Below are 23214 nucleotides of genomic sequence, written 5' to 3' on the forward strand. Positions count from 1 at the left end.
CACTGTCACCAGAGATTTCAGTTTTAGTTAGTTTGTTGTCATCTTTTGGGGGGGTAACATTGCCCATTTTATTTTAAAAATAAAATCTCATACAGAGTGGCAACATTGCCTAATTGCTAAGAGCACAGTCTTTGTAACCACACTGTTGTTTTTTTTTTTTTTTGACATCACATTGCTTATTTGAAATTCCCAAGAAAAATAAAAACATATATCTAAACAAGAATTTGAACATGAATGTTCATGGCAACATTGTTCATAACAGCCCAAAAGGGGAAGCAACCTAACTGCCCATCAAATGATGAATGGATAATGAAATGTGCTATATCCCCCCAAAATAATTCTTATTTGGCAATAAGAAGTACTGATACATACTGCATCATGGGTGAACCTTGAAAATATTATGTTACGTGAAAGGATAATCACAAAGGATTACATATTGTAGGATTCCATTTAAATGAAGTATCCAGAATAGGAAACCTGTACAGATAAAGAGTAGACCTAGGTCTACTAGGTTGCCTAGGGCTGTAGAATGGGAGAGTAGGGGAGAAAGGGGAGTGACTACTAATGGGCAGGATCTATCCCGGGAGGGATGAAAATATTCTAAAATTGATTGTGGTGATGGCTATACAGCTCTGCAAACATACTAAAAATCAGTGGATCATATACTTTAAATGTATGAATTTATCAATCATGTCTCAATAAAGATGTTATTTTAAAAAAAGAGAGAGAAAAAAGTAATTCCAGAAACACCTTGTGTAAGGCCTTGTACACCTTGGTGTAGAGGCTTGTTGAACACTTGAACTGTATTATTACTGTTATTGTTTTTTTCTCAACTTAGTCTACCACATACCCTTTTCCCCACCAACATTTAACTTGGCCTTATTTGCTGTGCTTTCAGATATTTAACATAGTCCAAGTCTTGGTTATTTCTATTTTTTGAAAAGATTTTATTCATTTATTTGACAGACAGAGATCACAGGTAGGCAGAGAGGCAGGCAGAGAAAGGAAGGGAAGCAGGCTCCCCGCTGAGCAGAGATTCCCGACGTGGGGCTTGATCTCAGGACCCTGGGATCATGACCTGAGCCGAAGGCAGAAGCTTTAACCCACTGAGCCACCCAGGCGCCCTGGTTATTTCAATTTTTTAAAATATAAACCCTCTTGGGGCACCTGAGTGGCTCAGTGGGTTAAAGCCTCTGCTTTCAGTTCAGATCATGATCTCATGGTCCTGGGATCAAGCCCTGCGTTGGGCTCTCTGCTCAGTGAGGAGCCTGCTTCCCTCTCTCTCTCTGCCTGCCTCTCTGCCTACCTGTGATCTCTGTCTGTCAAATAAATAAATAAAATCTTTAAAAAAAAATAAACCCTCTTCAAAATGTAGCTTTTGAACCAAACATAAATTACATAAATAATCAGAGAGAAGAATGCCGGGTGGCTCAGTTTGTTGGGTGTCCAACTCCTGGTTTTGGCTCAGGTCTTGATCTCAGGGTTGATGGAACTAGCCCAGCATTGGGATCCACACTCATTGGGAGTCTATGAGATTCTTTCTCTCCCCCTTCCTCTGTCACCCCCACCACTCTGCTCTCTCTCTCTCTCAAATATACAAATTATTTTAAAAATTGAAAAATAAATGCTTAGAGCATCATAGTTCTTTTCTTCCAAAACATACATATCAGAAAGAGCCCTGAGTATTGTCTGGAAATTCATTTTCTTTATATATAGTCTTGTGCAGTTGTTCTCTTCTTTCATTTCCTTTCAAAGTTAGAACAGAGCGGGGCCTGGCTGGCTCAGTCAGTGGAGTATGTGACACTTAATCTCAGGGCTGTGAGTTCAAGCTCCACATTGGCCACAGAGATTACTTAAAACATAAAATAAATATAAAGTTGGAACAGAAAGACCATAAAGAGCACAGAACCCCAGCACATAGACATTCCCTGTGACTTCACCTTTCAATTAGTATATGGTTACCAAGGTGACCACATAGTGTTAATTATACATGGAACATCAGAGGCTGGCATCATGTGGCAGTGGGATAGGTCGGACCAAGGAAGGTTGGGAATCCAGGCTAACCTTCCTGTCTGCTAATACTCAGCAACCCTACCGCAAGAATAAAGTCAGAAATTAGTCACTAAAGGGTTTGTTACTTAAGGTCACAAGAAGGGAAGCAGGACTGAAACTAGAAGTCTATTTTATAAGACAAAGAAATTTGTGATTACTAACTCTAATTACTGGTGGAGCTGTATGGTCTATTAATATTGTATTTATTTGAAAGCTTAAATATAAGGCAGATATAGGAGAGAAAGGCAAAATAATTTACTAGAGTTAATCAGAGTCATATTAAGAGGAAGAAAAATGAGGTAAAAATGCTTCGAAATTAAAATCAGAAGGCATTACTTCCAACTAAAAGACTAGTAAGTTATTTTCATTATTTTGAAATTCATCTTTTTAATCTATAAAGTTGAATTCCATCCTCACTGAATATTGAGTTATCTATAGATCTAATCCCTTCCAACTTTAAATATTTAGGAATTCAACACTGTCTTAGAACTGAGATTACAAATTATTTGTCCTGGTGACCCTGAACAAGAGGTAAGAAAGAATTTACAAACTCAAACTCTGTGGCTTTATAGAGACAACAAGCTAACTAGCTAATTGCATAGTGTTCCTATCTCCAAGTGACTACTCTCTCCTAAATTGTGACATAACTGTGCTATAACAACTTTTTTTTTTTTGCTCTTACAAGCTGTGCTGCTTTAACACAGACCAGAGCTTCTTAAACTCCATCAAACATTTTCATTATACTGAGAAAGAAGAAACAAATTTAAAACAATTTTTTCACTGTGGATTCTCAAATCTCACCAGTGTTGAAGCTGGATGTAGGCCAGGCACCACACCTTAAAACTGTAAAAAAGGAGAAGGGGGAAAGGTGACCATTAGGTCTTCACCATGCTGGAATAACTTAAAATACCTGCAAAACTACTGTAGCATTTCAGCCATAGTATCATCCCAATGCAATTTTTGCCCAGGGATTTTGTCAGTAAAGGGATTTGTCAAGTATTTTTTTAATCTTCTTGTGTCCCAGAAGAAAGTATATGTGTATGTGTGTGTATATATATATATATTTTTTTTTAAATATTTTATTTGACACAGAGAGAGAGAGAGGGAGCGAGCACAAACGGGGAGAAGCAGGCCGAGGGAGAGGGGAAAGCAGACTCTGCGCTGAGTAAGGAGACTGACTGATGTGAAACTTGATCCCAGCACCCTAGGATCATGACTGAGCCGAAGGCAGACACTTAACTGACTGAGCCACCCAGGAGTTCCAGAAGAAAGTGCATTTTGGAAACAAAACACTGACCTGGTTTTGCTTTTGTAAGTTGGAGCAAAGTGGTAGCTATGCCAAACCTAGAGTTGGTTGAAGGTCTATCTATCCAGGAGTGGGGCATTGTGAGAAACCAGCCAGATGGTCCTAGTTTTTAAGGCTAGATAGAGAAAAGTAGTAAAGTTCCAGCTGTCATACATGCTGCCTTTCTCAGTGGTTCCTCACAATACAGTGAGCTAAACACTGGGTCTCTATACACATATTGACCCCTGTTTGGGATGGGTTCAGTCATCCTCCTTCACAATCAATCTGTAGGCATTCCTATAAGGAATATACAGACGTCTAGCAATTTCAGATTCAGTGAAGACATTCCTTCCCATACTTTTCAGTTGGGACATCTTTTCCTTCCTATTTTACACGTTGCTAGGCTGCCTTGGGCGTTCCTTCCTCTGTAGAGCATTGTACAAATACGTCATCAAATTGTTCGTGTACACGTGCCAGATTCGCCTTTAAGTTCCAGATTCGCCTTTAAATGCTAATCCCCTCGGGGTCTTGAATCATGTACCTTCCCGTATCCTCAAGCAACACCTGGAATATCACAGTTATGTAATATGTAATGAATGAATAGCTGAAGCCGCAACCTGTTGAATGAAAGAATGAATGAACCCTCATGAAGCACTCCCGCCTTCCTGCGGGGATCCACTGTGAAAACTGCTCTGATTTAACAACAGCGTTAAAAATTTTTGACCTGTTGTAGGAAAACAAACAGAACAGACGGGAAGAAGCGAATAGAGGCGGGGGAAAGGGAAGGATGGGCCGCCAATACGCTCGCCGCGCTCCGGGCCCGGCCCCGCCCCCGGTCCGGCCCCGCCCCGCCCCGCCCCTCCCGGTCGGGTCTGTGCGCGTGCGCCGGCGGGAGCGCGGCAGCTGGTCTGAGCCCCGGCGCTGGGGGCGCGCAGCCGGGAGAGTGTTTGACGTGGCAGTTCCCAGCCCGGCTGCAACTCTGTGAGCGAGACCAGACTGTGGGGACACCGGGCCGGGGGAAAGGAGCGGTGGGACGAGCGGCCGCAGCGGGAGCTGGGTCAGCGGGGGCACCCGGCGCTAGGAGCTGAGCGCAGGCTTTCGGAAGTCCAGCGGCGTGCGGGAGCCGACCAGGTAATGCCTCACCCTGCCGGGCTCTGGCGGGACAGCCCCTCCCCAGCCACAGCTAGAGTGGGGTGCAGTGCCCGGCCTAGGATGGGCGTTGGCGAGAGGCTGGATGCTCACCTGTGGCAGGTCGGCGGAGGAGACCTCATACTTTGCTCATTTAGCCTTTTCGTGGAGTTTAATAATGGGGGTGGGGTGGGTGGGCGTGGGCATTCTTTTACCCGCCCCCGCCCCCATCTTTTTGTCTTGGGATGCTGGAACTGCGTGGTTAGGGTCCTCAGCAGCCACAATATTCCAGTGGCACGGCCAGCGGTTTTCTTGTCTCTGTATCAACTTAATTTCCTCTTCGGAGGTAGGCAATATTGGAAATAGAGTAGAAATGGCAACTGTATCTTCAAGCTTCGGGACATCCTATCGGATAGCGAAACCAATTTGTCCGGATCCGAACTTGGTCCAGGGTGAGAAGCACACCTTGGCTCTCCTTGTCCAGTGACAGTGGCCTGGGGCTTGTTCTGTGATGGAAGCTCCCCAGATTTTGATCCTAGGCCTGCTCTTGCCAAGTGGCTTTGTGCCATGTCGCCGCTTGAAGCTGAGTCAGGTTTCTGTAACTTGGTGCTGTGTGAGGAAGTTTGACGTGGCAAACTGGGTTGCATGAGGAAGCAAATTCCTGTCAGGACCAGTTAAGAGGGACCCGACTGCTTGCTTCCTGCTGCTTGGAGTGAACATCCCTGCCTTTCCTCTCCGTCACTCAGCAACAGGCGGCTACGTAGGTGTGTGCTCCTGCTGACTTCCTAAATGTGCCTGCCTGGTTGGATGAGCTTGACCAAAGCTCGGGCTGCCACGTCTCTCTCTGCTGAAGTGGGAGGAGGGTAAAATTGTTGTCAGGAACAAAGTGGACCGGCAGGCTTTTGCCTATCTCTCCTCTCTTTAGTTCTCTCCTTCCAAGAAGAAGATAACCTTATAACATTTCCTTTTAATTTTGGAAACTTCAGCGTTTAATAGGAAAATGAAACCAAATGAAGAATGAGATTTCCTGAATATAGATCTGTTTCAGGTCTTAGCAGGTATCCCCCAACTTTTACCTTAAAAGGTAGCATCCTAAAACAACAAAAGGAAGATATTCCTATGCCGGATGAAGCAACTGGAGAGAAACTGTAGGATCAGTGTTTTATGTCTGCAAAGCCTTTAGAAGCTTCATTTTGTAAGAGGGAACTGAGGCCCAAAGAGGTTCTTCACCTTATTCCATGTCATGCAGCTAGGTGTTGGTAGATTTGTAGTGAAAAACCACTTCCTTTACCAGGATTCAGAGCTTTTTTTTTTTTTTGTCTTCATTATAAAAATTCTTTGAGCATAGTTTTATGAAATGTGTCTTATTTTGTGAAACCTGGAGAAATGGTAAATTTAAAACAAATCAATGTCTAGCTTCTGAGTAGAATCAAGATGGGTATGTTGTACTGTGAGGTGTGTGCGCATGCCTGAACATATATGAAATTGCTTTTTTCCCCTTCTTTCCTTAAATATACGTGTATATGTTCTTAGAGGTGTGATATTTAAATTAGAAAGAGAGTCTGTCATCTTTGAATGAGAAACCACTGATAATTCTCAAATGTTTGCAGGCTGCAACCTGGCTTAGACATTTTGTGACTCATAAAATAAGTCCATTACCAACCTCTTTATCTTCTGCTGTATTTTTTGGACTTTTGATTTTCTCTTTATCCTAGCTGCCTGACTAAAATTACTAATTAGGATAGCACTGAATGACCCAAGTCCTGAAACATCTGATTGCAGACTACTGGCAGCTTTGCTGGTCAGTCAGTTGAATGACTTGTGATTATTGCTATTGGCATGCTTGTTCTGAAACGGGGCCATGGAAACCAAAGGCACAAAAATAGTGGATACATTATGAGAGACTATCTGGGAAATAGTTCATTCTTTCAGTGGAAAAGTGATTGGCAGTTGTTATTTAGATTTTGTGCCTGAGAACTTGCCTATAGAAGTGAGTTACTGAGTTCCATAGAGTTATGTTTAGAGCCTTTTTAGAAGATAATATGGTATGTTGTATGATAGGAAGATGTCTCTCACACCTGATATTTTTCTCAAACCATTATAAATGTTTATTAGCAGTGTTCATATTTTGAATAGCATTAAGTAACTCAAACTCTCTTGTTGACTTTTTTTTTCCTTCTGTTGCAGAGTTCTTTTGTAAAGCTATCCCTTGGAATGATATTTTCATAATGAGTCAACAAGGATATGTGGCTACACCCCCCTATTCTCAGTCCCAGCCTGGAATAGGCCTTTCTCCACCCCATTACGGACACTATGGGGACCCATCTCATGCAGGTTCTCCACCAGGTAAAGTGCATTATTTTGACTTGCATGTGATTATTGATTCTCAGGCTCAGAGACATATTCTGAAAGAGCAGCTTTAGAAGTGTTGAATGGTCATTATGTGATGCTGTGGTTTGAGTGTATAGGCTTATTGGAGAAGTCTCTTATGGAAGAAGCCTACATCATCAGTTTGGCTATTGCTTGGAATATGACTAGTTTGGTTTTTAAATATAGATTAAAAAAAAGAAGCTTCCTGAGTATTTTGTTTTCACCATTAGACTTGTTCTTGCTACTAGACAGTGGTGCAAGGTTATTTGAAAATGTAATAAAAAACCAAATTAAATGTATATAAATATATAAACTATACATTATATGTATATACATATATATGTGTGTATTTTATATGTTTTGGCAATAAGATTAAAAAATCATGTTTGAAATTGGAAAAATACGATTCGATTCATGTACCAAAGATTCCTCCATGATAATAACAAGAAAAACATGGTCTTACCTTGAAATCATTATTGAACGATATTGTAGGACTACCACTCCATTGCTGTTGGCACCATAAGACCACATTTATCAAGGGGCTGCTCGGAGGGACCGCATTTCAAGGTTGGAGGGAAGCAAATAAGAGCTTGTTTCAGGTCTAATGGTCCCAAATTTCCTAAAAATATTTGTGTAAGATAGTTCTTGGGAATTCTGAGAGAATGCTGAGGAATTCAACTCAAATCATTGGTGGAAATTGGCTGTATATAAATTAGTATTTTGGGGGGCTTATGAAGACTGACTCAGATATGTAGGATCTGGGCTCTGCCGGATAGCATGTATGGAGTGCGGAGCCACTGAGGGGCAAGGAAAGCCCTGTGGTGAGGCTGGTTGTAGCAACCACACACACAGTTTGTTGCAGAAGATGCTCTAAGACTGGGACTAATTTCCTTTAGTCCTAAGACTAAATCAGCCTTGTGATTTAGTAGGCTGCTAATTTAAAAAACCTTCAGATGAAGCATCCTTCTTTTGTCCAAAACCAGTCTTCCCCACAATACTTAAAGATCTGGATCCTGTAAGAACAATGTTTTTCCAGTTTCTATCTGGTGGCACATTCCTCCTCTGCATTTGTATATGGTGAAAATTATAAATTTTTCTTTTTGAGTGCTTCTCATGTATCAAAAACTGGTCCTGAAATCTGTACATGCATTATCTTCTTTAATCTTCACATAATGCTGTGCAATAGATTATTAGCTCTATTTTGCAGCTAAGAAAACTGACTAGTGTACTGTGACTTATTCGCGGTCCCAGGGTTCATACCAAAGTCCCTCAAGAAAGTAAACAACAAACTCTAATACACACCTAAGTAGAATATTCAGTATTCTTTGCTCTTCCTTCCTCTCTTCACAGCTGTCTTCTTAAGCAAGTACTCACTTCCTTCAGTGACCCTCCATCCTTGCCTCTCAGTCCCTCCATGGCTTAGTATAGTCTCTGCTCCATAGCTTGGTCCCCTTCCACCCTTCTCACACCAAGGTCACCAGTGGCCCTATTACCAGATGCAGTAGACATTGTCCTGTTCTCTTTTGAATTTGACACTGTTTACGGCTCTTGTTTGTACAAAATTCTCCTCTCCTTTGATTCCACACTATCTTGTTTTATTTTTCTTAAGGGCTTTCTGGACATTTTTTTCTAAGGAGCCCCCTACCCATTCTCAATGATCCTAGGCATTGCTATTTCTTCTTCATTGTTCTATCATCGCCCCTCTTTTCCTCTCTATAGATTTTTTCCCCTAGGCTGTAACATTCCGTATGACATCTAGTCTCTCAGATCTATTTCTCTAGCCCATATGTCTCTCCTAAGCTCCAGACCCATATTTTCAATTGCCCACCTGTTTACATGGGCACATTAAACTCATCATGTCCAAAATAATTCAGAATTTTTTTCATGAAACCTATTTTTTTGGCATTCCATATCTCACCCAATGTTATTATCATTCACTCAGCTATTCAAATTAGAAACTTACACTATTAAAAACAATCTCTTCCTTTTACCTTCTTCAATGCAGTTGTCCTCCCAAATTCTTTCGGGGTGATTGTAAACCTCTTTCCTACCTGCTTCCTCCCCTCTATCCTCTTGTCACTCTTCTTGTTCAAGCCATTAATCTTTCACTTGGATTACTAAAGTGATCTCTTACCCATTCTCTCTCTCTCTCCAGTACTGCCATTCTCCAAACATCCAGTTCTGTGCTGGAGGGATTTTTGTGGCATGCAAATCTAATTTTTTTACTTCTTTTGCTTAAAATCCTTTATGGCTTCCCACAGCCATCGATTATATTTTAAGCTCATTAGACCTTCATTGAGTCACTCATTTTCTTTTTTCAGCTTGTCTGCCATGTTAACATGCCTGTTCCAACAGTGGCACTAAGCCATTAGTCACTGGGAGGCTGGTTTGTGCTCTGATTTGTGCCCCGCACTTCTAGAAGGCCTATCCATGCCTTCACATTGTCATCCTGGTAGAGTTTACATCCACATTTTTTCAGATTTAGTTCAACTGTTGTGCCTGCAGGCCTTTCTGACCACTGTTCTCTCTCAAGCCTATCTATAAATACTTTCTTCTTTTTGTGTTCTCCTAACACCTGTGAAGGCCTCTCTACTATTTACTACACTGTATTTTAATGGATGGGCCTAAAGCAGAGAAATTACTCCATAAATTAGTGTGTGAATGACAAGCTGCTTCATTCATCAGCAACACTCTGGTATTTACTGATATTAAAACAACAACAAGGAAAATGTTGTACTAAATCCTTCACACTTTAATTTAAACCTCTTTCTCCTTATTTAATTCTTAGATGGATACCAGGCTATTAGACTCTGCAAATATACCTTTCTGTAAAATATGGTGTTTTGTTTAATTATTTAAGGCTGTCACTACATTACCCTAGCCTTTATTTTTCTGTGCTGAGTGAACCTAGGTTTCCTAATCTTCTCTGCCTTCTTTTCTAGTCTTTTGACGATCCTTTTGTTGTTTTTGTGATGGGCACAGGCAGTCTGGCTGTGATTCCTTGAAGTATCTATTCTTACATAGATCTACATAGGCAGTGCTAACTCTTGTTTTGCGTTTCTCACATACCATACCTCCATTTGTGCCTATCATGTGGTACTAGTGCTATGTAGTAACAAATTTTACAGATTTATTGAGTGAGCAAAGTACTTGTGCCAATTAACAATGAATGAAATAAATCTAATCTCAGCCCTTCTGTATTGTCACTGTCAAGTTATTGTCACTGTCAAGTTAATTGACACAGAATGAATTTGTCAAGTTAATTGACAGTGACAATACGGGGGTAGTACCAAGATAAAGGAGGTAGAGGGTGCCATGGTAGCACATGGCAGGGCACATAACGAAGACTTATGGATCAAGGGAATCTTCCTGGAAGAGATGACCTGGAAGATGAGTAAAAGTTGGCCACATAGAGAGGCAGCTTGCTGGGGTGGGGAATGGGGTGTCACTTTGGAGCCACCTGCAAGAGGTTCACCTGGCTAACACAGAGTGCCAACACTGAGAGGTATGCCTGGAATGGAAAGTGGAATCATCTTAAGACTTTATTTAGGCTTCAAGGGCAGTAGGGTACCACTGAAGCATTTTAAACTGGGAAGGGTCATGATCCCATGTATATTTTAGAAAGAGTTACACTCCACATTAGAAAGTATAGAAAAGGCATCAGACCTGGACACACTGGTTTCTGGAATAGGGTTTCTCATCCTCAGCACTGGTGACATTTGGGGCCAGTTAATCCTTTTTGTGGGAGGCTGTGCTGTGTGGTATAGGGTGTTTAATAGCATTCTTTGCCCCTACACAGTAGAGTACAAACCATACTATACCTACCTGGCCCATGCCCACCATCCCCAGGCTGTGGCAACTAGAAACCTTAGACATTGCCAAATGTCCCTTCAGGGGCAAGATAAACCCTGATTGAGGACCACTGGTATGGGAAGCTAAGAGGCAAGAACTGTTGATGTTCTTGAACTAGGGTAGGGCTGTGGGAGAGGTGAGGCTCATAATAAATAGCAGCTTATATAGGTACACCACCAGGCACAGTGCCTTAGGAACAGTGGTCATTATGATTGTGTCCATATGATAGGGAACTTGTCTTTATTTTATTTTATTTATGGAGTCATGATAAGTGCATTTATTATCTCCATCACATATTTCACCCGTCCTCCTACCCACCCCCCCCTCTGGTAATCATCGGTTTGTTTTCCATAGTTAAGAGTGTGTTTCTTGGTTTGCCTCTCTCTCCCCACCTCCCTTTGCTCATTTGTTTTCTTTCTTAAATTCGATATGAAAAGATCATATGGCATTTGTCTTTCCCTGACTGAGTTGTTTTGCTAGACTTAATGCCTTCTTAAACTATACCAAAAAAATATAAGAGGAAGGAAAACTTCCAAATTCATTCTGTGAGGCCAGCATCACACTGATACCAAAGCCAAAAAAGATAGCACAAAAAGAACTGTAGGCCAATATTTCTCATGAATATAGATGCAAAATCCTTAGCAACATATTAGGAAACTGAATTCAACAGTACATTAAAAAAAAATCATACATCCACGATCAAGTAGGATTTATTCTTGGGACAAAAATGTGGTGCAGTGTTCTCAGAACAATCAGTATAATACATCTCATCAACAGGAGAAAGGATAAAAACCGTACGATCATTTCAATAGATGCAGAGAAACATTTGACAAAGTATAACATCCACTCATAATAAAAAACAAAAAAAAACTCTCTGCAAAGGAGGTCTAGAGAGAATATACCTCAACCTAATGAAGGCCTTATATGAAAAACCCGCAGCTAATATCATACTCAATGGTGAAAAACTGAGAGCTTTTCCCCTAAGGTGAGGAATAAGACAAAGATGTCCATTCTCACCACTTTTATTCAATGTAGTATGGGAAGTCCTAGCCACAATAATTAGACAAGTTAAAGCAGTAAAAGGCAACTTTATTCATTTTAGATAAACTTCATTTTTCCACAAATGATTTTTAATTCTAGTTTTAGTTTGTCAGATCCAGGGCCAAATCCAAGATAATGCTTTTCTGTGATGTTGTTTTCAGCAGGGTGTTTTTGTAGATCACAGAAACCACTGTATCAGAAAGCGATTTGTTAGAGGGTATCAAGTAGCCAAGAGAGTGCTAGAGAAAGCTAGAACCAAGCTTGGGACTCCATGGTCCATGGAAATGCAGACCCCACACAGGACTATTCCTTCAGTAGCCAGTGCCTTTCTACCCCAGAACTACCATCTCTGCCCCCTATGAATTTAGAGAACGTGGCAATTTGTAAGAGAATTTAGGCAGTGGAGATCCATCTTTCCAGCTCAGAACCACAGAAAGGTAAGTCAGAAGGGAAGTGGAATTAGTATTGAATAAGCTAGTCTATAATATCTGCCACTGTGTTGAAGACCAGTTTGTGATTTTAGAGATTGTTGTTGTTGTTGTTATAAGTATAGTTAGTTCTTTCTCATGCTATGGTTTTCCTTTCCTATTAAAATCTCATACTATAAAGAACCCAATTTCTTTTTATCTCTGATCACTTTTGAAAATACGTGTAATGAGGAGAAGACTATGACTTTGTAGATAACAGTGATATCGATTTCTCTTTGCCCTGAGGATAGAGTCCAAATGGCACACAGGACTTTGCAGCCTGACCTGACCAACCATGATAACTTCTGTTCCAGCCCCTTTTCCCCATAACCTCTCTGCCCTGCACCTTCTACCAGTCTCTCATCATGTTATGCCCTCTTCTTATATCTTTGTATAGGTTTTCCCTTCTGCCTGAAGTCCTCTATCCTGTTTCTACACTAAGAATCCTGCTTGTCTGGCACGATTCAGCTCAAGCAGTCCTTCCTCTTTGAACGTTTTCTTGATTCCTCAAGGGAGAGAGAGCTTGTCCCTCTGCATATTGCAGTACTGATCACAGGCACTGTCATTGTTTGTTTACATGGTTGTGACTTCTGTAAGAGCTCTCAGTGTCGCAAAGGCACAGTGAATGTACCTTGAACAAGAATGAGATTGAAATGTTGCCATAGAGTTGATTTTCAAAAATAAAAGGTAAAGAACATTTTAGTGAAATTGGTGTATAACAGTTCTGCTTGAGTATATATAAACTGGGTTTTTTTTTTCATTTTGTTTTTGAAAATAGGGACACTTATAAACTTGCATCCCATGGATACACATGGGAATACCCAGACAAGAGTAATTCTAGAAACTGTTTTTTGATTTGAGGGTTATAGATGAAATTGGCATTTACTTATCTAAGAAATTAAAACATCTTTGGTTTCTTATAGTATGTGTAATTATTATTTTAGCACTCATATTGTGGATTTTCTATTCTTGTCCAAAATAATGTTTCAAAAATGAAAATACAAGTTTGCATATAATTATCATGTATACGTACTGTTAGAATATAAATCCTTGAAAAAAGGAGGGCAGGAGATATGGTCGAGAGGAAACCAAGATTTGTTGATTGATTGCTTTATATATCATACATTTCGGTATGCTCTCATATCTATTGCCTTAATTCTCAGAACTGTTCTCAGAGATAGGGAACATTACTTCTATGACACAGTGTTAAAAGTCAAGTTTTCAGAAGATAGAAGTATCCTTGTCAGAGTCATAGTTGTCAAATGGTGGAGAAAGAATTCAAACCCAAGTCTGTGTGACTACAAGTCTCAGGTTTTTCTAACTTGCTGGCTTTGGAGTTTAGAACATCATATAAAAATGTAGTGTTGTAAGAAAAATATTTGTTTTTTTTTTCTTATTATATGAGAAATTGCTAAATAAGACTGTGACTGTAAAGTTAATATAAAATTTTTCTTAAGTTTGAGGCATCCCATTTTAAGAAAAAAAAAAAAACCTTTGTGATTAGTTTCAGTATTATTCATGAATACAGCCATTTCCCTGGTTTTATTACATTCTATATTACCCAGGCATCTGAAAGCATGCTCTTGGCCGTATGATGATGATGATAATATAAGAAACTTTTGTTTGGCAACTGCAAGGTCATCCAGTCAATCTCTTGTTACCTGAGAGAATAAACTCTCTAGAGGAAGACATAAGAAGAAAACAGATGTTGGGTGTGAAATATCACTATGAGGTCAAGTGGAGGAGTGCACACAAGGCACTAGGAGGTCATTGATGATGGTGCCAGAGAGGAGGGTGGGGTCAAAAGTAAGTTGAATGAGCTGGAACAAAATAAGCAGATTGGAAGTGGAGAGAGAGCAAATACAAGACCTTTTTTTTTTTTCTTTTAAAAGACTAGAAGGGGTGTCACAAGTGATCTAGTCCAAGTTTTTCCTTTTGCAACAAGGTGAAGGAAACTGAGGTATTTGAATATAAACTTCTCACCTAACGCCATACCTCTCTCTGCTAGTAAATGGCCAGGTGGGGCCTTGAACTCCTTTGACCCATGTTCAGTGACTTTTCTTCTATACCACAGTTTCCCCAGAAGAGAAAGATGTCTGCAAACAGTTCTAAAGAGAGACCTTGAAATATCTTTTGAGAAGGAACTCTTGTAAAGGAAAACAGTTATTGCCAGGAGCATCTCCTAATCACATGATTCCACATTTTTTAAAAAAGATTTTATTTATTTGACAGACAGAGATCACAAGTAGGCAAAGAGCCAGGCAGAGAGAGAGGGGGGAAGCAGGCTCCCCATTGAGCAGAGAGCTGGATGCGGGGCTCGATCCTAGGACCCTGAGATCATGGCCTGAGCCAAAAGCAGAGGCTTAACCCACTGAGCCACCCAGGCACCCCATGATTCCACATTTTATATGAGTGAATATGATGAGTATAGGAGTCCCTCGATTGTTTATCACTCAATTATTTGGAATCCTGGAAGAATTATTAACTCTGAAACTTGCTTTGCATTTGTTGGAAAAACAGATGCTACTTTCCACTTGTTTCCTTATGCTGTAATCAAAGACATTTTCAGAGGGTTTTTTTTTTTTTCCTCTCCATAGTTACAGTTAGGATCTTGATGATGGTTCCTACTGTTTTTTCCCAGTTATTTTCTGATATCCAGAATGGCATTTTCCACTGTGTATTCTAGCTTTCTTTGTGTGATAGTATGTTCTATCAGGTGCTTTTACCAAACACAAGGTTGTTTCTTCTGTTTTTATTCTGTTTGATATTGAAATGGTTCTTTCCTTTCCTGTTCTCCTATCAATATGATGGTCAAATAACTGTGCTGGAGCCTGGCATTGATAGGTCTGTGGTGGTTAATGCAAGTTTAAAGGAGAATTTGTCTTAACCCTTTTTTTACCCTCCCACTCCTGCTAGTTTTCATTTTCAATCTAATGGCATCGCATCCTCTCTCTTTGCACATTCATACTCTTCTAAATTCATGCCCTTCTGTTGCAGGTATGATGAAGCCAGCAGGGCCTTTGGGGGCTGCTGCCCCTGGGGGCATGTTGCCTCACGGTCCTTCACCTCCTGGACCCCAACAGTTTGGCCAGAATGGAGCTCATGCCCAAGGGCATCCTCCCCAAAGGTGAGCTAGGTAGATTCCAAACCGCATTTGTATATTCTACTAAAATTGTCTCACAAGTGCCTTCTAAACTAGCATGTTTATTGATTTGACCTCTTGATACTGCCCATACCCTTGTAAAAGGACTTGCTAGATTGTCCTAGGAAACAAACATTTAGAAAAGTTAGGAGGGAAAAAAAACAAGACCAGTACATATTTAAAAATATATAAAAAACTACTTGTGTCAATACCATACATTTTAATTTTAGATTATATACATCTCATTTTAGAGTTCCGTTATGAATCTCTGATTTCTTCAGATGTCTATGCTCTGTATGCCCTAGTACAATTTAAATCATCTATCACGTTGAATCCTTCGCAGGACTGAGCTCAGTGCCAGTAGGTGCTCAATAAGTATTTTAAAAATTAAATCAGGTTGTGGCTAATGGTAAAAACTGGATTTGATGTGAAAGGTACACAGATGCCACTGAGGGATTTTTGAAAGGTTGGTCGATAGTAAAAACAACACAGGAAATAAATCCTCTGTTTGTGTTTATAACAAATTAAGAAAGGGAAAAGTTGGAGGCAGGCCTGCAGAAGCCAGTGTATGAGCTGTATGAGATGTGTAGAGCTCTGTGTCCCACTGGGGACTATCCCCTGGGAAGGGAGTCAACATCACACCTGCCCTGCTGGAAGTCCCATTATTGTTTTTCCGGTGAGCTACTGCCATTGAGAATCCCAGTGCCAAAACTGTTTATAGTGTTTACTTTGGAATTTCTCCAAGGAATACCTGGAGGCTTCATTTCCTAGGTTCCTTTTCCAGGCTGTTAGGCTGTAGGGTTGGTGAGGGGAGGATTTACCCCTTAGTGTGAAATCTGGACCTGCTGTTGCTGAAGCCATTCAGCTATCCTTTCAAGGGACCTGTGAGTAGTCCCTGTTAGTGGGAAAACTCTCTGAACTTTTAAATGTCATCGAGTTAATGCTCCTATAGGACATTTGTGAAGTTGACACTTCCTGGCTCTTGTTTGTCAGGGTAACATTTACCATTGACATGGTTGCTGTGAGAGACAGAGTGAAGGAAACAGAGGATGAGTGAGTCTAAGTAATCTGGTTTGCATGTGGTTGTGGTTTGAACAAGGGGCACAAAGTCAAAGAAAGGGCCTGACTGGGGACCTGACCTGATGACCCCTCCCTAGTGTCATTAGCCTGGCGGTGGGGTACAAGGATTAGAGTAGAAAGACTGAAAACCAAGATGCCTCTTCTGGCTCAAAAATTAACTATGTGGTGCTGGTGGAGTTCCTGGGCCTCTAGGCCTCCTCATTTTGCTCACTTGTAAAATGAGGAAATAGAACTTTCTGTCCAGAGCACAGGGGAGAAAATCTGGAAAAGTTCATTGTTGTGAACTGCCAAGCATTTTAGATTTTTTTTTTTTTTAAGAAGAAATGCTAAAATTAAACAGGGTTTGAAGTTAAGGAAGCTTTTGGTCACTGGTGTTAGTCTAGATTGTATTGATTTTTGCTTCTTTCCACTTCTTTCCCTTCACTTAGGTTCCTTAGAAATAAGTAAACCATGGACTTTATCATCAGATAGACTCTGGCTGTGTGGTTGTGAGTGAGCTCAGCACAAAGTCTGAAGATTGTAGACCGTAGAGTCATGTTTACTACTCTTGGCTCAGGCAGCTGTTACTTCACTTCTGTGTTCCTTAGTTCCCTCATCACAATTTTAACCATAGTGATGTAGTTGTGAGGATTTTGATGGCTACTGCATGCCGAGAATTTTGCATACTGCATAATGCCCATGAAAGAAAGAATGCCCATGAAATATGTGTTAGCAGATGTCGGTACCATTTTGAGGGCGTGTAGAGTCTACTGTCTGTAGCTTGTCTTCCCTAATGATTCAGTCTAGCTACTCACAACAGGTCAACCTAGAAATCTGCTTTCATTCTAATTCCTGGGGAAACCCTGACAGATTCTGCCCCTACTATTGACTTTCTTCAACTTGAACTGTGAATTAAAGGTTGGAAATGGATTTAAAAATTAAAACATCAAGGAGAAATCTAGTATTCATGCTAAGTGTCCATGGTTACCACACTACTTTGCTGTCATGGGACATATTTCTGTGTATATAGTTCAGTGCCAGGGCAAAGGGCACAGTGATTGTGCAGGTGAATCACACAGTCTGATGACAGATTGTCAGAGAGCATAGGTGGCTCATGAAATTTCTTTGATGATTATAGCACTTCATTGGTGCTGTTTATACTTAGAGAACCCATCAAAAAATCTCTTAACTTTTACAATATATCTAAACTGTTGAATGAAAACAAGATATAATTCAGAGTCATTATGTTGATTGAAATTTTAAAATTTATCATTTTTATTTTTAAAATATTGCTCCTTCCCAGGCACCGTTTCATAAAATTTAAAAATCATACCTAGCTATTAGTCTCTTTGATCTTGGCTGCAGTGGAATGTCTTAAACTTGTAGATGGTTCTGAAGTTACCTACAAAGTGTTATTGCTGGATGGGATTAATTTAGTAAATAAAAGCTGTAACTTAGAGTTATATAAATTATCTGTTTTAATCAAGAAATGATGAATTGGAGGGAAAGAGAGTGGAAAGAGGAGATTCATCTTTCCAAATTGAAGTTGATGGGGTGAAATCTGCTAAGAACTTAGTAACAAAGAAAAAGAGGAAATAAAAAAAAATAAGAGGTATTTTTAAAAAGAAAGAAAGAAAAGAAAAGAAAAGAAAAATAAGAGAAATAGTTGGAATAGTTGTTTTCTCTTAATTTTTTTGTTTTCATTATTTATTTATTTATTTATTTTTGTGGAGAGCAATGATATTGGGTAGAGGTTTTGTTTTCTCTACTCCATGGACTGAGTATTTAAATCCAGATTTTACTTCAGTCCGATCTTGACTAATTTGGTACCATATTTCCACATTCCAGCAAACTTCAGCATACAGCTCACTACTTGACCAATTTGTTATAAACTTAGAAATAAGAAATATTTGAGGTTGAGCAGGCCATAGACGATTGAGTCAACTCTCCAGAGGTTTAGGACTAAACTGAAGCTAAATTTTCATGTTTTATTAATCATCTGGTATTAATTCTTTATTGACTGTTGTGTTTTATAGCAGATCTGCCCTTTTCTGACATTCAGTGAAACAATAAATTAAAATATAAAATTGAATCTTTTCTCTGCCCAGAAACTTGTTAAGTGAAGGAATCAACAGGGAAATATTTAAATCATTTGATTCTTTATTTTAACCACTGTATAAATAGCACAGAAAGGGATCATTCCAATTCTGTCTGCTCACTTTTTCATTTGAAAGCTGAGAACTATGGAGATTAAGTGGTTTGCCCATAGTCACACACCAGGGTATCCAGGCTGGGAGCCTTTAGACCCGGATTCATATCTAAACTCTGATACCTGCATGCTGTGTAACCTCGGATTAACTAATTTAGTAGCGTAATGAAGCTGAAAAATTTTAAGTCACTTTCCAAGTTTAGAATGTTCTGTTAATCTCTTTTATCTAAATGAAAGTTTTTGTTAGCTCTTTACTACTACTTTATTCTTAATAAAATTGCTTTTAAAATTCAAATCTGTTTAAGATCTGCAACATTTACGTTGGTTAGGGAAAAAAATTGTGACTTTCTAAAGCCTAATTTCTAGGACATATATTAAGCAATGAAGGATAAGTTAGCATTTATGGGTCAAAAAGTAATGGCCTAATGGTTGTATATTTTCATATTCTGTATTTTAAATAATTAACCTTTTGTTAAGTTTAAAAAAATACTGGAGGCATCTTATGTCATAACTTCCATTTGAAATGTATTTTATCCTATTTGTGGTATGTAATAAATTATTCATACAATTTTATATTTTAAAAATATTATTAACATTTGTGAAATATCTGTATGTTTTAGAGAATTTTTTTCTTAAACAATTGAATAATCTCTCCTTCCCCCAATTTAACTGCTGGTTCCCAGTTCCTGCTTATTAGATCCAAACCCTATAACAATACCATATGCTACACCCACTAATGTATTCTTATAGAGCATGTACCTTCTGCCTGTGTGCAATTATTACATGTATCTATCTCTCGTGACTTTTTAAAAAGGCAAAAGCAGGGCGCCTGGGTGGCTCAGTTGGTTGGGGGACTGCTTTCAGCTCAGGTCATGGTCCTGGAGTCCTGGGATTGAGTCCCGCATCGGGCTTCCTGCTCAGTGGGGAGTCTGCTTTCTGGAAACCACTGACCTCTCCCCTCTCATGCTCATTCTTTCTTTCTCTCTCTCTCTCTCAAATAAATAAATAAAATCTTTTTTTAAGAAAAGGCAAAAGCATCATTTCTTGAAAAAAGAAATGATGTTTTTATGAAACAATGAATTGACAAAACATATCATTTACATAATTCTTGAACTCATTTCTAAGTGAGCAACAATATTTTAAACTTGTCAATTAAGGCTAGAGTTATATTTTGCCTTGCCTTTCTTTTTCCTAGTATCATTAATAAATTAGAGATATAAACAAAACTTCTGTGAAAGTTAACTTTTATATTTTCTCTTTTTATTCAGTTTTGTTCCAAAAATTATTCCAAAAATTATTTAAATCGAAAGATGTTTAGTGTAATTGTGTTGGTCTTGTTTCAGTTTTTGACAGGAGAGGAAATCAACAGCTTTGCTAAGCAGTATTCTTTGGGTTAAAATGTTATTCATTCTAACTTTATAACCCTTTATAACCAAATATCTACTATAGGATAGCTTGTTATTTTACAAAGAAAAAGCATTTGATCATTCATCCATTTAACTTAAAGTGTGGGATATCATCATTCTGAAATATGCTTAAATACCATACTATAGCATAACAGTCTGAAGGTTAATTTTAAGGTTTTTTTTTTGTTTTGCAGTAATCATTCAATTTAAGATACATGGAGAAAAATGACAAGAGAAAATGTTTTAGAAAGTGTGCTCAGTTAAGACTTGGGAAGAGGATAGTCCTGGTTTTGTCACACATAAGTTGTGGGACTTCAAGCCAGCCACTGGCCTTTCTCAGGCTCTGCTCCTAATCTCTCAAGTGGCAGTGAAAGATGGAAGGCAAGAGTGTGCGCCACTAGGGACAGTTTCCAGTTCATGGAGAAATTGAATTCAGAGTATACCATCTTGGAAAATTTCATTTTTTATTAGTAAGAAGTCATAATGTAACTAGAAGGCAAAGCTTTAACTTCATTCTGCAGATTAATTACAATAGGAACACTGTTTCTATTCTGTTCTATGGTGGCCACTGTTTCATTCAAAATAAAGAAAAAGAAATATACAATAAGTTCAAGATAAATTAAAGGTAAAGCATGATGAAATTTTTAGATTAAAATGAATGAACGATTTCAAAACTTTTTGCTGAATTGTTTACTTTCAAATACCATTTGCAGGGCTCTGAAATTATAGTGCAGGCGATGTTTTATTTTAAAAGCTGGGTAAGAAAAGAGAGAATGATCATAAAGATAGAGCCACAAAGCATTTTATTTTTCTTGGTTCTGTTCTATTAATCATTCATCCTGGTATAGATAAGGCTGTGGTGGACTCTGCTTTTCAAACTTGATTTCCAAAGCTGGTTCTGTGCTTACATTAGGAATTTTTTACTAAGTATCTTGACATGTTGAGCTTGTGAGCATAGTTATGTGATGATGCTACATGGTTCATTTTGAGCTCACATTAATAATAAAGACAAGATAAAATATCATTTTCCTGGTGCCCACTAGATGGGATTAATTTAGCAGGTTATTAACATTTGTTGTTTATCATTTGTACATGAAACTATGATACTGTTTAACATCCCTTTTTCCCTTTTAGATTTCCAGGTCCTCCACCTGTCAACAGTGCAGCACCCTCCTACGCACCATATTCACCATCTACACAATCATCTTATCTGAGTCCTGCATCCACTGCATCCGTCACCCAACTGGCCAGTCAGCTCAATGCTATGCACATTAACAGTTATGGTAACAGTTTCATTATTAGTGTTCACTGACCACGTGTTTCAGGAGTATTTTTAATAAAGGTGGTTTTTTTCCATTTTTAAAATAGACATAGGGGTGCTTGGGTGGCTTAGTGGGTTAAAGCCTCTGCCTTCGGCTCAGGTCATGATCCCAGGTTCCTGGGATCAAGCCCCGCATCAGGCTCTCTGCTCGGCAGGGAGCCTGCTTCCCTCTCTCTCTGCCTGCCTCTCTGTCTATCTCTGTCTGTGAAATAAATAAAATAAAATAGATATAACTCAAAAAAATAGGCATAATTCTGGCACACCATATTGAACCATATTGATTTTTAGACATTTTTATATAAATCATCTGTATTATGTATGGCTATAATTAATTTTTTTCCTGGTTATACTGCCATTTATTTCAGAATAATTGAAAGACCCTCAGTGTAGCTAACATTTAATATTAGAATGATAAAAAAAACAAAAACAAAAACAAAAAAATGCTGACTTCACAAATAAGCATTAGAACAGTGAGATTATTTTGAGATATGTGGAGGGTAGTTTTAACTTTGTGTTGTTTAAAATGGAACCCTAAAATAAAAAATATAGTACTCATTGTTTCACAGTGTGCTTTGATTCTGTATTTACATCATGAAAAGAATGGAAGCTTAGATGTTTGAGGCAGAAAAGAGAATAATAGGAGAGAAAACAGTTACAGTACTGAGATTTGTATCAATGCTGTATATTCTAAGGGTCAAAGGAACCTTCACTGTAATAACAGCATAGTCAGTCATTTATCTTGATGAAGAATGTTTCCATTACTTTAAGTGGTTTTTTTTAGATACATCTCTAAAAAAAACCAACCCTCTATTTTCTGTCTTTTACTGATTTCAAGATGGGTAAGTCTCCAGGAAACAAATAAATTTCACATAATCAGAGTTAGAATAATCTGGCTTTATAACTATTTTCCATATGATTAGAAAGCACGTTAGTGACCCTTGTTATTTCTACCCAACTCTGAGATCTAGTTGGTCAAGTCAAGCACAGGACACAAAATACTTATTTATTGAATGTGTAAGTTATGTGAATAATGCTTGTTACAGAACATTTTCCTCTATATGATTTTCTAGATTTTGTATCACATACAATTTCTTAACTAGTGACATGTATCATGTAAAGTTAATGCAACTGAGTTAAAATTTATCCTATTAATTTTCTCACCAAAATTATAAATTTTGCTTTTACCCTTTAAAAATTCTCTAGTTTTATAAAATGCCCCAAATAGCATTTGGGTAACTTTCTGAATGAAGATTCATCTTGTGGGAAAAAAAATTGATTTGCAGGGACGCCTTCTTGTTTTATGTCAGGAGAAAAAGTGTCCCTGTGTGTACTTCATAGAATTTAGAGAGTTGAGAAGTGCAACATTTATTGGTCTGGTCTTCTTTCTTGCACAGGTTCAGGCATGGCTCCCCCTGGCCAGGGGCCCCCTGGCCCTCCATCAGCGCCTTTGTTCCAGGGTCTTCCCCGACCTCCGCAGCCATCCATTATGCAGCCTGGATCTCAGGTTCTCCCACCACCACCCACTGCACTAAATGGCCCTGGTGCCTCGCCCTTGCCTCCATCAACACACAGGCAGGACGGGCTCCCTGGGCCTGCTCCTCTGAATGCCCAGTACCAGCCCCCACCTGTTCCAGGACAGACGCTGGGCACGGGATATTCGCCACAGCAGGGTAAGGCAGGCCGGGCTCGGGGAAGGTCTTGGGTTACCTAGGAAATCAGCTTTGTTCTATGTTACAAGGCATCTATCACTTACTCTTAAGGAAAGCTAGTTTTAGAATAGCATCCAAGTGCAAAGAAAAGGGGAATCATAGATATTCACACTTAACTCTCTGCCTTACATAAATAAGAAGAAATATTGTCAGTGAGCTCTAAATCTAAGACC

At 39.1% G+C, this 23214-nt stretch overlaps 1 protein-coding gene across 3 annotated transcripts in view; it reads left to right on the forward strand.

Annotated features, from left to right (window-relative positions):
• Positions 1-4249: 4249 nt before the first annotated feature.
• SEC24D (SEC24 homolog D, COPII coat complex component) overlaps positions 4250-23214 on the forward strand; it is a 102232-nt gene continuing 83267 nt past the window's right edge. For 2 of the 3 annotated variants that reach the window (XM_044224117.1, XM_044224118.1), the window contains exons 1-5: positions 4250-4468; positions 6653-6811; positions 15193-15322; positions 21146-21294; positions 22727-23002. In XM_044224117.1, coding sequence (XP_044080052.1) covers positions 6694-6811; positions 15193-15322; positions 21146-21294; positions 22727-23002 — 673 coding nt within the window. In that variant the 5' untranslated portion in view covers positions 4250-4468; positions 6653-6693. The remainder of the gene's footprint in view (positions 4469-6652; positions 6812-15192; positions 15323-21145; positions 21295-22726; positions 23003-23214) is intronic. The other variant, XM_044224119.1, reaches the window with a different exon arrangement.

The sequence above is a fragment of the Neovison vison genome, chromosome 11, assembly GCF_020171115.1.
Source record: "Neovison vison isolate M4711 chromosome 11, ASM_NN_V1, whole genome shotgun sequence".
Classification (NCBI taxonomy): Eukaryota; Metazoa; Chordata; class Mammalia; order Carnivora; family Mustelidae; genus Neogale; species Neogale vison.